Here is a 16,017-nt window from a genome sequence, read left to right as displayed (position 1 = left end):
ACTTTGCACGAAAGGTCTCGAAGGGGTTCCCTAGATTGCCGGGATACACCCTGCTGGAGCGACTGCTGCTTCCGGATGTGGGAGGGGAGGGAAGAATTGGGGGTAAGTGGCTGGGGAGCAGGGAGGCGAGCGGGTGGTGAAGAAATGGGAAGCGGAGTTGGGAATGGAGATCAATTGGGGAGTATGGAGTGAGGCACTGCGAAGGGTACAGGACCTCCTCTTGTGCAAGTATGAGCCTGATACAGTTTAAGATGGTGCACAGGATGCGAGAATGAGTGGGTTCTTTCAGGGGGTTGCAGATGAGTGTGAGAGGTGTGGGCGGGGGCCAACGAATCATGCGCACACGTTTTGGGGAATTGGGAAGATTCTGGGCGGGAGTGTTCGTGGTCTTAGCCAGGATAGTAGAGGAGGGAGTGGACCCGGACCCTTTGGTGCGATATTTGGGGTTTCAGAGAAGCCGGAGCTCATGGAGAGGTGAAAGGCTGATGTCTTGGCCTTCGCCTCTCTGATTGCACGGTGACGAAGTTTGCTGGAGTGGTGGTCGGCATCGCCACCGGGGGTAGCAGCATGGTTGGGTGACCTGTATGACTTCCTGCGGTTAGAGAAGATAAGGTATGAGTTAAGGGGCTCAGCAGGGGAGTTTGAGAAAGGGTGGGGGATGTTTGTGACCGTGTTTGAGGAGCTGTTCGTCGCAGGAGGGTGGGGTGGTGGGTGATGGGGAGGGGGGGTAGAAGGGGGGGGAGGAGAAAAATCTGTACAAACTGTATAGTTTTTAAAAAATAAATGTTTTTTGGGGGGGTTTTGAACAAAGTATGTCCTTTATGTCCACAGGATAAGAAACATACATATATATATATATACACACATATATAAAAGAGAAGGGCACACCCAAACATACCAAAGAAAATAGTAAATAGTTTTTTTAAAAATACAATAAAAAATAAAATAGAATAACTGGTAGGGTATTGTGCACCAGCTCAACAGCAGCAACTCTGTACAACTGGCAAACTTATTTACAACACATAAGTAGGCGACTGTTTGCGGGAGGGAGGGAGGGGGGGGCGGGATGGTGGAGACCGGGGAAGTAAATATACATTCGGGTGCCGGAGAGACAATTATAGTGGGCAATACTCGAATGGGTTTGGTGTTGTTGTCGCTTCTCCTGGACGGATCTCGCTGCCGTCTCGCGCTCACCGCCACTTCTGTCATTTCGCCCGTCTTTCATCTTTATTCTCCTCGTTCCCTACTCTTGGAGATGCCCTGTTCATTATTGTATCCCGTGCCTTCCTTCCAGCTCTCATTTCCCTGCCTCCCCCCCACCTCCCTAATTCTCCTCTCTTGTTCCCTGTATCTTCCCTCTCCCCTCCCCCCCCCCCCCCCCCCCCCCCCCCTCCCGTGGTTTGCCTTTCTTTCCTCGTAGGCTTAGCTGTCGCCCCCCCCTTCTCCCGGTCCACCCCCCCCCATGCCCCGGCTACTCCCCCCTGATTCTTGGCTACCTGGCTATTCGTCCTCTCGTTCATTGTCCACAAACAGGTCCCTGAGCAATTGCGTGAATGGCTCCCACGTTTTGTGGAAGCCGTCGTCTGACCCTCGGATGGCGAATTTGATTTTCTCCATTTGGAGAGATTCGAGATGTCGGACAGCCAGTCTGCAGCTTTGGGTGGTGCTGCTGACCGCCAGCCGAACAGGATACTACGGCAGGCAGTCAGGGAGGCAAAGGCAAGGGCGTCCGCCCTCCTCCCCACCACTTTGGACATTGCCTCGAAGTGCGTGCGTGCGGAAGAGGCCTCCCGCATGGGGACCTCCCTCCGGGCCCTCGCGGCGGTGGCGCTCCCATCCCCACCCAAAAGACATTCCAGCAGCACGGTGGTGATAGCCACCCTCCAATCCTGGAACCAACTACGGCAGCAATTTGGCCTGACCAAAATGTCGGACAAAGCTCCCATCTGCAATAACCATAGGGTCACACTAGCGCTGACTGACGCCATCCTCAAAAGGTGGGGCATGACGGAGGGACACTGACAGTCGGGAACCTGTACACGGACGACAGGATCGCAACACTAGACGAACTGACAGAGAAATTCCAGCTAGCCAGGGGGAACGAACTAAGGTATCTACAGCTCAAAAACTTCCTACGAAAGGAGACGAGGACGTACCCACAACTGTCACGACAGACACTATTGGAAGAACTTCTGGACGCAAGCATACTAGACAAAGGAAACTGTAGTGACATGTATGACCGACTGACAGAAAGGGCCGACACCGTACTGGATGCAACAAAAAAAAAATGGGAGGAGGACCTGGGGATTGATATAGGCTGGGGGCTCTGGAGTGAAGCACTGCATAGGGTCAACTCCACCTCTACGTGCGCAAGGCTCAGCCTGACGTAACTAAAAGTGGTACATAGAGCCCACGTAACAAGAACCCGTATGAGTAGGTTCTTCCCGGAGGTGGAGGATAGATGTGAACGATGCCAAGGAGGCCCGGCCAACCACGCCCACATGTTCTGGTCTTTCCCCAGACTTGCAGGGTACAGCCTTCTTCGAGGCAATATCCAAAGTGGTGGATGATGTGTTGGGTATGCTGGGTCTGCGAGGACTGTGTTTACCAGAGCAGAGAGAGAGAGACAGGCTACCAACACTTGTAGAAGTACAACTCTATTTTATTTAGCTATGAGCCGTTAAACGTACTTGCACTGTGGGTTGACACAATGTTAGGTTGACTGGAGATCGGAGGCTAACCTGACCAGACTATACTACTAGCACATGGTAGATGTTCGTGTTACTGATCACGGGCTCTGGCTGTCTCAGAGGCTGCATCCCGAATGAGCGGGAATTCTAGTGCCCTCTGGCTATATAGTGGCCATGTCCTGTCTGGTGATTGGCTGCTGTGTTCTGTGTGTTGATTGGTCTTTCAGTGTGTCAGTCTCTGCACCATCATATACTTGTCTGTATATTCTGACATCTACCCCTTTTTGAAAAAAAATAATGTGTACGTGGCAATAAATATGTGAATGTTCCTGACTATGTGGAGAATATGTGAGCATATTTACAGGACTACATACCAAAATTCTAACATATTTACACGGGAAGGTGTCTAGTGCAGATAGACTGTATGTAACAAAACACAGGACATCAATAACAGTATGTACAAACTAGCGAACAAATAACCAGGGTAACGAAACCATCAGTCCATGGGTTTAGAGAGTTCATAAATTTAGGCAGTTCATAAATTTAGTCTCTGTGGTGGGCGACGAAGTCTGGTTGACTGCCGCAAGGGTGGGTCAGGGGCCGCCTGCTCTGGAACGGGCGGGACTGTGTCAGTCGCAGAGGGTGGCAACAGAAGAGGCAGATCTGCGAGCTCTTGGACTGGCGAGGCAGGGCATCACGATCTGGCGGCGAGCGTGAAAGGAGCCGCAGTGCCCGCCTATTTCGGCGAAGAAAAGAGCCATCCTGCATACGAACCAGGAACGACCTCGGGGCCACTTGCTTGATTGCCACCATGGCGGCAGACCAGCCACCTTCAGGAAGTTGTACACAAACCTGGTTATCAGGAACGAGAGCAGGGAGATCAGTGGTGCGGGTGTCATACGCCGACTTGTGTTGGGCCCGTGACAGTTGCATTCGACACAGGACCGGAAAGTTGTCCAAGTCTGGGGCGTGTATTGCAGGCACCGTCTTTCGAATTCTGCAGTTCATATAACAATTGAGCTGGTGACAGGCCAGTAGACAATGGAGTTGACCTGTAGGCAAGTAGTGCGTGGTAAAAGTCGTATCCCTCATCGGCCGCTTTGCACAGGAGTCGTTTGACAACGTTTACCCCTTCTCAGCTTTGCCATTCGACTGGGGGTAGTGGGGACTTGAGGTGACATGCGTGAAATTATACCGCCAGGCAAAGTTGGACCACTCCTGACTTGCAAAACACGGGTCATTATCAGACATGACCGTGAGTGGGATGCCATGGCGAGCAAAAGTCTCCTTACACGCACGGATGACCGCTGTCGACGTGAAGTCTTGCAGCCTAACTACTTCTGGGTAGTTAGAGAAGTAGTCCACTATGAGGACATACTCCCGGCCTAGTGCATGGAAAAGATCAATGCCAACCTTGGTCCAGGGGGACGACACCAGTTCTTGTGGCTGCAAGGTCTCTTTTGGCTGAGCTGGCTGGAACTGTTGGCATGTCGGGCAGTTGAGAACGGCGATAGCGATGTCATGGTTGATGTCAGGCCAGTACACTGCCTTACAGGCCCGCTGTTGGCACCTCGCCACCCCCAGGTGACCCTCATGGAGCTGCTCAAGGACGAGCTCCCGCATACTGTGCGGGATGACGATCCTGTCCAACTTTCGCAGAATTCCATCTACCACTGCCAGGTCATCTTTGATGTTGTAGAATTGCGGGCATTGGTCCTTGAGCCATCCGTCTGTAAGATGGCGCATGACGCGTTGGAGCAAAGGATTATTGGCTATTTCACGACAAATCTGGATGAGTCGTTCGTCCGTGGCGGGCACGTTAGATGCGCAGAACTCAACATGAGCATCAATTTGGCACACGAAGCCCGACGGCTCGTAGGGCGTAGTGACAGAACGGGAGAGTGCATCGGCGACGATTAGCTCCTTACCCGGGGTGTAGACCAGTTCGAAGTCATACCGCCTGAGTTTAAGGAGGATGCGTTGCAGGCGTGGTGTCATATCGTTAAGGTCCTTCTGTATAATGTTGACCAGTGGCCTGTGGTCCGTTTCGACTGTAAATTTGGGGAGTCCATAGATGTAGTCGTGGAATTTGACAATTCCCGTGAGGAAGCCCTGGCACTCTTTTTCGATTTGCGCATAGCGTTGCTCGGTGGGCGTCGTTGCACGCGTATGCAACTGAAGCCCATGAGGAGGTGTCGTCACGTTGGAGGAGCACTGCTGGCTCGTATCAGTGAAGATCTTCGTCTCCTTGGCAGGGTCGAAGAATGCCAATACCGGGGCCTTGATGAGCTTCGCCCTGAGTTCACGCCACTCTTGCTCGTGGGCGGGGAGCCATTGGAATTTGGTTGTCTTCTTCACCAGATTGCGGAGAGCCGTGGTGTGGGATGCGAGGTTGGGGATGAACTTCCCCAGGAAGTTGTCCATGAAGCGGAGGACCGCCTTCTTGTCCTCTGGTGTCTTCATGGCATTGATTGCTTACACCTTGTCTGCGTCCGGCTGCACACCATACTGTGATATGTGGTCGCCGAGGAATTTTAGTTCTGTTTGACCAAAGGAGCATTTGGCTCTGTTGAGGCGGAGGCCATGCTCATGGATTCTCCGAAAGACGCATTGGAGGCGATCAATGTGTTCCTGCGGGGTGGTAGACCAGGCGATGATGTCGTCTACATATATCCGCACCCCTTCGATGCCCTCCATCATCTGCTCCATTATTCAGTGGAACACCTCCGAGGCTGAGATGATGTCAAACGGCATCCGGTTGTAACAGAACCGGAAAATTGGGTGTTAAAGGTGCAGAGCTTCCGACTGGATGCGTCAAGTTGTATCTGCCAGAACCCCTTGGATGCGTCCAGCTTTGTGAAAAATATGGCGGGAGGCATCTCGCAGGTGAGTTCTTCGCGCTTTGGGATAGGGTAGTGTTCCCTCATGATGTTACGGTTCAGATCTTTGGGGTCGATGCAGATGCGTAGTTCTCTGGATGCTTTCTTAACACACACCACGGAGCTGACCCAGTCGGTTGGTTCTGTTACTTTAGATATGACGCCCTGATCGTGGAGGTCCTGCAGCTGTTGCTTGAGGTGGTCCTTGAGGGGCGCCGTCACCTGGCGAGGTGCATGAACCACCGGCGTGGCATTTGGTTTTAAAAGAATTTTGTACGTGTATGGGAGTGTGCCCATGCCCTCGAAAACGCTGTGGTATCGAGTGATAATGTTCTTCAATTGTGTTTGAAAGCCGGCGTCTGGTGATGCTGAAGCCTCAGTGGGTGACATGGAGTGAACCCTTTGGACGAAGTTTAGGATCGGAGCACCGAGCAGGGAAGTTTTAGTGGCCCCTACAATCTCGAAGGGCAGGGTGGCCTTTAAGGAACAGTGCGACACCATAAGCTGGCATGAGCCGCTGGCAGCAATGGCATTGCCATTGTAGTCGAGAAGCTGGCAGGCGGATGGAAGGATGGTCGGCTTAACGTGGAAGCTGTCCAGGTCAGACCGCGCCATGAGGTTGGCTGAAGCGCCGGTGTCCAGCCTGAATCGGATGCAAGATTTGTTGATCGTCTGGATCAATGCTCATCACTGGGAAGGGCTCGGCCTTCTTCTTTTGAAGCACCGTGTGCTTGGTGATGATGCCCACCTGGAATGGGGATATGAGATCTTCGGTGTCAGGGTCTGGAACCATGTCGGAGTCGGAATCGGTGACCGGTTGTTGTACGGTTCGGACGTCCCTGCGCTGCTGGTGGGAGCGACGGGAGGCAGGTGCTTGAGCAGGGCTGCACAGTAGCCAAGCTTGCCACACTGGAGACAGCGTCAAGATTTCGCGGGACATTGCCGCTTTAAGTGGGAGGAGCCACAGTTGTCGCACGCCGTGATGTCTGAACACTCAGTGCGCCATTGCACATGCGTGGTGCGGTCGTACGTAGTGCGCGCCTGCGCAGTTCGGTCTTCGACCTCGCCGTCCCCTCGGTCGTTGCGTGCATGCGCGAGAGCCTGGGAAAAGCACGCAAAATGGCCGCCCTCATCCAGGCTTAGGCCCTGGAGCTGTTTTACAGCCTGCACCCGCTCTGCTTCGTGGGGGCCTTGCCGCGCTGCACCTGCCGCTTGAATGTGCGAGTATCGGTTAGTGGCGTGCTCATGCAGAACACAGGTTTCGATGGCTATAGTGAGGGTGAGCTGTTTAACTTTGAGGAGCTGCTGGCGTAGGGGGTCCGAGTGCACACCGAAAACGATCTGGTCACGGATCATTGAATCGGAAGTGGAGCCGTTATTGCACGATTGCGCGAGGATGCGAAGATGGGTGAAGAAAGATTGAAAAGGTTCATCCTTACCCTGCAGATGCTGTTGAAAGACGAAGCGTTCAAAACCTTTGTTGACTTCGATGTCACAATGGCTGTCGAATTTGAGCAGGACTGTCTTGAACTTGGACTTGTCCTCACCTTCAGCAAATGTGAGGGAGTTGAAAATATGGATGGCGTGGTCCCCGGCCGTGGAGAGAAAGAGAGCAATCTTTCTGGCATCTGAGGCAGCGTCCAGGTCGGTAGCTTCGAGGTACAGTTGAAACTTTTGTTTAAAAATCTTCCAGTTCGCACCGAGGTTGCCGGTGATGTGGAGTGGCGGGGGGAGGGCGGACGCTGTCCATGCTACCGGATGGCTGATCGCTGGTCGAAGGCAGATTATTTCAGGGTAGGTCCATCAAACTCTAACATGACGTACTGGTACCATGATGTGTTGGGTATGCTGGGTCTGCGAGGACTGCCTTTACCAGAGCAGAGAGAGAGAGACAGGCTACCAACACTTGTAGAAGTACAACTCTATTTTATTTAGCTATGAGCCGTTAAACATACTTGCACTGTGGGTTGACACAATGTTAGGTTGACTGGAGATCTGAGGCTAACCTGACCAGACTATACTACTACCACATGGTAGATGTTCGTGTTACTGATCACGGGCTCTGGCTGTCTCAGAGGCTGCATCCCGAATGAGCGGGAAAACTAGTGCCCTCTGGCTATATAGTGGCCGTGTCCTGTCTGTGTTCTGTGTGTTGATTGGTCTTTCAGTGTGTCAGTCAGTGTCTGTCTCTGCACCATCATATACTTGTGTGTATATTATGACAGTGGATAAACTGTATAGTTGGTTGTTGGGAAGAATGTTTCCCGGGGTGTTTATTTGCTGTAACCTACTTTGATACAAGTTTGAATAAAATGCGTTTAGAAAAAAAAGAATATCTTTAGCCTCTACATGCAGGCTGATTTTTTTAATAGTAATCAATTGCATTACCATTCAGAGTAATCATCAGTTTTTGTAGTTTTTCTTTTGCAATAATAGAATGGCAACTGTCAGGTATGATAACAAGAAAGTATTAAAGAGAATCAACATGACTACACCCGTTAGAAGCTGCATCAGCATATCCTTCAAAAATAAATATCACCGCTCTGCACCCCTACCGCTACAGACACACACAACACTCAACTGGAAATATTACTCTTTATTTTTCTAATGAGGAATGTGCACTAATTATAGAATTATAAAGTAAAACCTCTGTAAAGTTGACTGGAATTACATGTTGCTGATATTATATTATACGTTACGGTAACTGTAAATCCCCTAAACTTGCTGTTTTTAAATCAAATTGTGCGCATCAATTTCTGACAATTATCAAAAATTGTTTCTCAGCAATTGGTAATATAGCCTGGGAGGTCTGTTGTTAATTCCATAGTTGGAGTCACAGGGAATATGATTAACCTGCAGGTCATCTCTTAATGTAATTATTAATGATTGATTCTGTTTATCCTTGAAATCGATATGAGAAGCGAAATGGCTTGGAAAGTATTAAGGTTTGATTTCTTTTCTCTCACAGGAATGATTCTTAGACAAGACTAAGGCTAACTGTATTGGGATAGGAAAATCATAGAATTTGAAGGTAGTTTTAAACAGACGTTTATAGTATGTGTCTTAAGTGCGATATTTCCCTAGTGAATGAATGTGACATAGATCAGTTAAAGATTATGATTTGGTATGGTAACATCTCCTGCCACTAATAGTTAAGCTGGTATATGGAGTAATTGATCTGCCTGTGAATGCTCCAATGTAAAAACAATTCAGGCTATTTGAACTATATTTTACAAGTGTGCATGGGACCTTTGGGACCGTATATTGAAAAATGTAGTTGTATGGCAATTCCATAGGAACCCAATTAAAACAGATTGACTCTGTGGTTTCCAATTTTTCATTTTACAAAAATTTAATGTACGGTTTTTAATATAATTTTGCACAAAGATGTAGTTTACAATACCCTTGATCAGTAATATGATAAGTATTTATTTGAAATTACAAGGTGAATGGCATAGTACTTCTGGTTGCTGGTTGCTTGAAACAATTCTACGCTGAAAGTGTAAAACTGTTCTCTCACAACACTGCTACTTTTCATTTGAAAACACAGTGATTTTTATGATCCTGTAATTGTATTGTGATTTTGCAGAGGAAAAACAGCAATTTACATTTGTTTCCATCAACCATAAAAAGATTATGCTGAAATTTTGCAAAATATTTTTCTTGGATTATAAAAGATTTGGGAAAGATGAAGGTGATTGAAATATATCCAAAAAAATGTTGTTAAATTAATTGTTATAAATCCAAGGGTCTTAATGAAAGTGGCTGCGGAAATAATGAATGTAATCTCCCAATATTCTCTAGATTCTGGCAAGGCCCGAGCAGACTGGAAAAGCACAAATGCAACACCTCGGAGAGGGGAGGGAGACAGAAAGCAGGAAAGAAAAGGCCAGTTAGCTACCTTAACACCTGCATTTGGGGAAAATGCTAAAATATTTTAAAGGAGATAAAGCAGGAGATTTTTGAAACCCATTTGCAATCAGGCAGAGCCAACATAAGGTGAAGACAGAAAATGTTGGGTAAACTAAGCAGATCCGGCAGCATCTGTGGAGAGAGTTTATTTTTGAGTCCTTATGACCCTTCTACAGAACAGATAGAGTAATTATGGTTTTGTGACATGAAAATTGTGTTTGACAAACTTATTAGCGTGTTTTGAAGATCTAATAAGTAGGGTAGTTAAAGGGAGCCAGTTGACGTAATGTATTTGGATTTCCCAAAGGCATTTGATAAGGTGCCACATAAAAGGCTAAGTGCGCATAGTGTTCAGAATGATGTATTAGCAGGGATAGAGGATCTGCTAACAGGAGAGTGGGGACAAATGGGCCTTTTTCTGGTTGGCAAACTGTAACTAGTGGAGTACTGTAATGATCAGTGCTAGGACGTCAACATTTTTCAATCTACATTAATGACCTGGATAAAGAGTTTGACTGTATTGGAGCCAAATTTGTTGTTGATACAAAGATAGATAGGAAAGCAAGTTGCGAGGGGGGTACACAAAGACTTGGAGGGAGAGTATATAAGTGAAATGAGTGGGCTAAAATTTGGCAGATGGAGTATGGATGTGAGAAAATGTGAGATTATCCACTTTGGCAGGAAGAATAGAAAATCAGAATCTAATTTAAATAGAGAGAGACTGCAGAATACTATAATATAGAGGGAATTGGGGTGTCCATGTACATGAATCACAAAAGGTTAGCGTGCAGGTACAGCAAAGAGAATGTTGGCCTTTATTGCAAGGGGTGTAGAGAATAATAGTAGGGAAGCCTTGCTACCATTTGGTAGGCATTGAGACTGCACTGGAGTAGTGTACCTTTTTGATGTTCTCATTTAAGGAGGGTCAGACTTGCATTGGACGCAGTTCAGAGGTTCACTAGGCTGATTCCAGGGATGAAGGGGTTGTCTTATGTGGAATGGGTGAGCAGCTTAGTCCTCTACTCATTGGAGTTGGAAGAATGTGAGATGATCTGAATGAAACACAAGATTCTGATGAGGCGTGACAGTATAGCTGCTGAAGGGGTGTTGCCCCATGTGAGGCAATCTAGAATTAAGGGGCACCGTTTAAAAATGAGGGTCTCCCATTTAAGACAGAGATGGAGATAAATGTATTCTCTGTGAACCCTTCGACTGTGGAATTCTCTTCTGCAGAGAGCCGTGGAGGCTGGGTTATTCAATATAATCAAGGCTGAGTTGGACAGATCTTTTTATTGGCAAAGGAGTCGAGCGTTTTGGGACGGCAGGCAGGAAAGTGGAGTTGGCCACAATCCGATTAGCCATGATCCAATTGAATAGGGGAGCATAATTGGTGGTCTATACCTGTTCCTATTTCTTATGATCTTATGACAAAATTGTTGGCCAAATCATCATTGGGCTGTCCAAGGATTGCCCCTTTCTCTGAATTAGTCCCAATTAAAACCATTACCAATCCTATAGTTAGTGATTCTGTTTTTGTTGCATGTATGTCAAGGTTTAAGGTATCTTCACTCTACAAGGTAACCGGTAATTAGCATTTCTTTTAAAAATTGACGTTGATGGTCTGAAGTGGTATTCTTTTAAGTTATACAAATTTTTTTTATTTTTTCCCCCCCTAAGGTCTGGCAAGGCTATTTAGTCTGAAGATTGAAATGAGAAAGAAGTTTAAAATGGTTTAGTCTAGCCTCAGATGGTTGTCACTAATCTACTGTCGGTTTTGCTGTTACTGTTATGCTTTTTCTGAGAATCAAAGTAGTTTGGACCGCGTGATGACAGTAATTTTTCTCTTCCCCGTTACAGATGATAGTTGACCTGTGGAACCCAGAGGTTCCTGGTTTACTAGTACCAAGTTCCCTTTTCTGTCCGGGCAGTTCATACTTAAACATTCAGCGTCATAATGGCCAATTTGTGTAATCACATCCCAAATCACTATCATATGTGAAATAAATAGTAAAACTGACAGGCTGGTTCGCAACTGCTTAGAAAGGTGCATGCTGCTCCTCTTATCTGTTACTAACAGGCTTCTGCTTTCTACTTTTACAACAGAAACTGCTTCACATGGCTAACATGGCAGCGAGACTTCATCAAAAAGTGAGTTCCAATGAAAATATCCTGACATACAAGTATGAATCAAAAAAGCAACAACATTACAAATGAGTTCACATATATAGCAGTATTGTGCTTTTCCCCAGTGTCCAGCAGTCACTGTTTGGTATCTAGTTGACAAGATTGATGCTGCAGTGTAAATCTCTGTAGCGCTGTCATGGCTGGTAACAGGCATCAGTGGACCTTTCCCCATCACAAATCTATCTTCTGTTGAATAGAGATTAATAAGATGAAGCACTATTCTTCCATATGTGGAGTTTTACTGCTGCTCGCTCCCCCCTCAAAAAAAAGACAAACTAAAATAATTAGAGTTCACAGAAGAATAACACCATCTTCCATGGTCAAGCAGAAATCAAGTCACTCAGGTCCTGTACTTTTTAAGGTATTGGCTAACCTAAGCTGTACCAGGATACTGATGAGGAAGGGAGAACTGTTACTTTTCTGCTTCTGTAGCAGCAGAGGAGAGATATCTTGACGCCCTCATGTATCAAAATCATTTAAACAGAATCAGGTCACTGTCCTAAAGGACACTGTCTTTTCTGTTAGTGTAAAAAAGAATGGAGAGGGAGGAAATCACATGATGAAGTAGCATTTACTCAGTTATATTAATGTTATGGAGCCCTTTAAATAAGTTGCACCACCATTTAAAAATAAATATTTCTAAGATGTTTTAATTTCCACTCTTTGAATCATGATATGTCTGTCATATTATTTCTGAGTTTGATTAATCCATTATTTTTTTAAATTTTAGCCCAGTCACAAAGTAACTTGTGTAACATGCTGTCGACAAATTGTCTATTGTATTTATGAGAGGGTAAAATTACATTAGTGATTAGTAATTGTACATTAAATGCAGACGGCAAGTGCACCTTTGTCAGACTTTAAGATCATTGTTACTGCATGTTGTGATTAATGGCTAATAGTACTGAAGTCACACTCACTGTACAATAGGTGGCCAATTTACACATTTAGTACATTATCTGAGCAAAGGGTTATGTCACTGGGCAGAATAACTTGTGAATTTTTTCACAACACAGAAGTAAAAACTGAGCGATATTTTTTTCCTTATATTGACTGAACAGTGATGATGTGCAATTTTTAAAATAAATCACTTATTGGCCTCCAAAGCATCCAATATAAATTCTCACCCTCCTATTTAAATCCTCTCATGGCCTTGCTCCCCCTTTCTCTACAATCTCATCAAACCTCACAATGCCGTTCCTCTGACTCCAGCCCGACAATGCCGTCCCTCTGACTCCAGCCCAACAATGCTGTCCCTCTGACTCCAGCCCGACAATGCCGTCCCTCTGACTCCAGCCCTACAATGCCGTCACTCTGACTGCAGCCCGACAATGCCGTCCCTCTGTCTCCAGCCCGACAATGCCGTCCCTCTGACTCCAGCCCGACAATGCCGTCCCTCTGTCTCCAGCCCGACAATGCCATCCCTCTGACTCCAGCCTGACAATGCCGTCCCTCTGACTCCAGCCCGACAATGCCGTCCCTCTGACTCCAGCCCGACAATGCCGTTCCTCTGACTCCAGCCCGACAATGCTGTCCCTCTGACTCCAGCCCGACAATGCCGTCCCTCTGACTCCAGCCCGACAATGCTGTCCCTCTGACTCCAGCCCGACGATGCTGTCCCTCTGACTTCAGCCCGACAATGCCGTCCCTCTGACTCCAGCCCGACAATGCTGTCCCTCGGACTGCAGCCCGACAATGCCGTCCCTCTGACTCCAGCCCGACAATGCCGTCCCTCTGACTCCAGCCCGACAATGCCGTCCCTCTGACTCCAGCCCGACAATGCCGTCCCTCTGACTCCAGCCCGACAATGCCGTCCCTCTGACTCCAGCCTGACAATGCCGTCCCTCTGACTCCAGCCCGACAATGCTGTCCCTCTGACTCCAGCCCGTCAATGCCGTCCCTCTGACTCCAGCCCGACAATGCCGTCCCTCTGACTCCAGCCCGACAATGCCATCCCTCTGACTCCAGCCCGACAAGGCCGTCCCTCTGACTCCAGCCCGACAATGCCGTCCCTCTGACTCCAGCCCGACAATGCCGTCCCTCTGACTCCAGCCCGACAATGCCGTCTCTCTGACTCCAGCCCGACAATGCCGTCCCTCTGACTCCAGCCCGACAATGCCGTCTCTCTGACTCCAGCCCGACAATGCCGTCCCTCTGACTCCAGCCCGACAATGCCGTCTCTCTGACTCCAGCCCGACAATGCCGTCCCTCTGACTCCAGCCCGACAATGCCGTCACTCTGACTCCAGCCCGACAATGCCGTCCCTCTGTCTTGGACCTCTTGTAAGTCCCTCCATCCCTTCATTGTACCGCTGGTGGCTAAGACATAATCTGTCCAGCCCTCTGAAATGCTATCCTTAAACCCCTCTGCCGCTCCACCTCCCTCTTCTTAAGACCTACCTCTTTGACCATGTTTTTTGTGACCTCCGCCTCCCCCTCCAAAATCTCATTCCTTTGCTGAGTATCCATTTTTGCATGTGAAGCTCATTGGACGTTTGTTGTGTCAAAGGTGGTTACAAAAAAAATCATAAAATTAGATAGCGTGGATTTGGTGCAGACAAAATGAACACAAGTACAAGGGCTATGGAGTGATAGTGATCCTCGGAAGATTCCGGCCCAGAATCCCGTTGTGAACATTTGTGAAAAGGAATGGAAAGGAGAAATGTTTTTATTTGTAACTCATAATAGTTTTCCTGAATTGCACAATCACATTAAGAAATAGTATTGTACCCTGATCAGGCCAAAGTGTTACCACCACCCTGACAAAAGTGAAAATCTATGTATAGGATTTACATTACTGTGTTATAATTTGCAGTTATATAGTGTGAATCATTGCTATTGTTATATTGTGCACACTATTATATTCCACTATATTTTTTAGTGTTTAAATTATATTCTTTCTCTATAATTAACTGCTCAGTCTCTATATGTAATCATGCTTTAAGTTAGAGTTTCTGCTTATTCTCTGATGAGAGTATGCTGCGGGGATTCCACAGACTTTTAATGCACAAAGTCACCTAGCAATTCCTGATTTTAAAACATTTTCTATTCATGTTGAGTTCCTGTTCACATATCAAGCTGTCTGTGGGACTTTGCAAATAGCTGAGAGGAATGTTATTGGCATACTGTAAGAATTAAGGGGGCTGCCATAACCATATAAAAAGCAGCATCGTTGATTAACAAAAGTGATAGTAAAAATGAAGAAGAGGTCATTGCATCTATTATCATCTGACATTGACCTCTTCTGCTACTACTTCAAGATACAGAGTCGAATGCTAAGAAGTGAGAATATCTGCATGGTCTCTGCTTTATCTGGGCCCTATTTTTGTCTGTAAGGATATCATTAACCAAGGCGAAAGTGGACAGACTTTGCCGCCAAAGACCCATCTTTGTAACCTGCGTTCACTTTCAAATAATCCTGGCACTTGATGATTATCTTAAAATACAAATATGGTGAATGCCTGAATGATACATTTTTTTTTGTAACCAGCCTACTATATTTTGATGGAGTGGAACTCCTTTCTGCTCATATAGCTATGGCATTGTGCCTAGGGCCGAGATGACTTTTGGGTGCCATCAATAACCCCTTTGAGATTTATAAAATCCAACAGTGCGACAAAATCGGGCAGCCATGCTATGCTCTGTTGCTGCTGAAAGTGAAAGGAAATGAAAGTGTTGGCCCTGCTGAACAATGCATCATCCATTTGACACATCTCTGCACAACAATTGGCTGATATTGCAGATTTACCTTGCAGTAGCCTGGAAGAATCTAGAGGCGAAACAGTTGAGGGCGATTGTGACCTGACTGCCACTGATTTGTGCCACCATGATTTTGGCAGGTTCCAATACCGCTTGATTACTCCAACACCCCTTCTCTTTATTCTTCATTGTCATCTTGTATAAAATACAATAAAAGGGATGTACTGGGGTAAGGAATGCCACAGGCATGTGGGGTGGGTTTCGATGGGCATGGGAGCTAAATTGACATCTTATGTCACCCTGCTCGGTTCTGGCTTTCCCTGGTGTGGATTCCGAATCAGGGGTTCTTTCTTTCCCAGCAGAGAATGGGTTCTGTGCTGCGTCGGCACCTCGCCAAGTTGGAGAATGCAAATGCACAGCAGGAACTCATTGTAGAGCAAAACTGACCTGATATCCACAGTATAAAGAGTAAAATCAGCAAGTCTGTGGCAAGCCACAGTGAAAGATTTGCGCTAAAGGAACCAGTTCCTTCAGCCCAAATTCACCATCAGGAACTTTGTGCAACTGCTGTCAAGTGCCTTGGATTCTACTGAGGGTAATCTCACCCTATTGCCTGTGATACCTCCCTGCAACTTTGGGGGCTACACATTCGGC

At 47.0% G+C, this 16,017-nt stretch overlaps 1 protein-coding gene across 6 annotated transcripts in view; it reads left to right on the top strand.

The window, feature by feature from the left end:
* The window catches only part of mgmt (O-6-methylguanine-DNA methyltransferase), a 735,973-nt gene that overhangs the window by 38,372 nt on the left and 681,584 nt on the right, over positions 1–16,017 (top strand). For 5 of the 6 annotated variants that reach the window (XM_072479183.1, XM_072479179.1, XM_072479178.1 and 2 more), the window contains exon 2: positions 11,585–11,629. In XM_072479183.1, coding sequence (XP_072335284.1) covers positions 11,585–11,629 — 45 coding nt within the window. Of the gene's footprint in view, positions 1–8,537; positions 8,601–11,584; positions 11,630–16,017 lie in introns of all 6 variants that reach the window. The other variant, XM_072479180.1, reaches the window with a different exon arrangement.

Source organism: Scyliorhinus torazame, chromosome 16 (assembly GCF_047496885.1).
Source record: "Scyliorhinus torazame isolate Kashiwa2021f chromosome 16, sScyTor2.1, whole genome shotgun sequence".
NCBI classification, from domain to species: Eukaryota; Metazoa; Chordata; class Chondrichthyes; order Carcharhiniformes; family Scyliorhinidae; genus Scyliorhinus; species Scyliorhinus torazame.
Note: the sequence above shows the minus strand (reverse complement) of the source record. Positions and strands in the feature narration are given on the sequence as shown.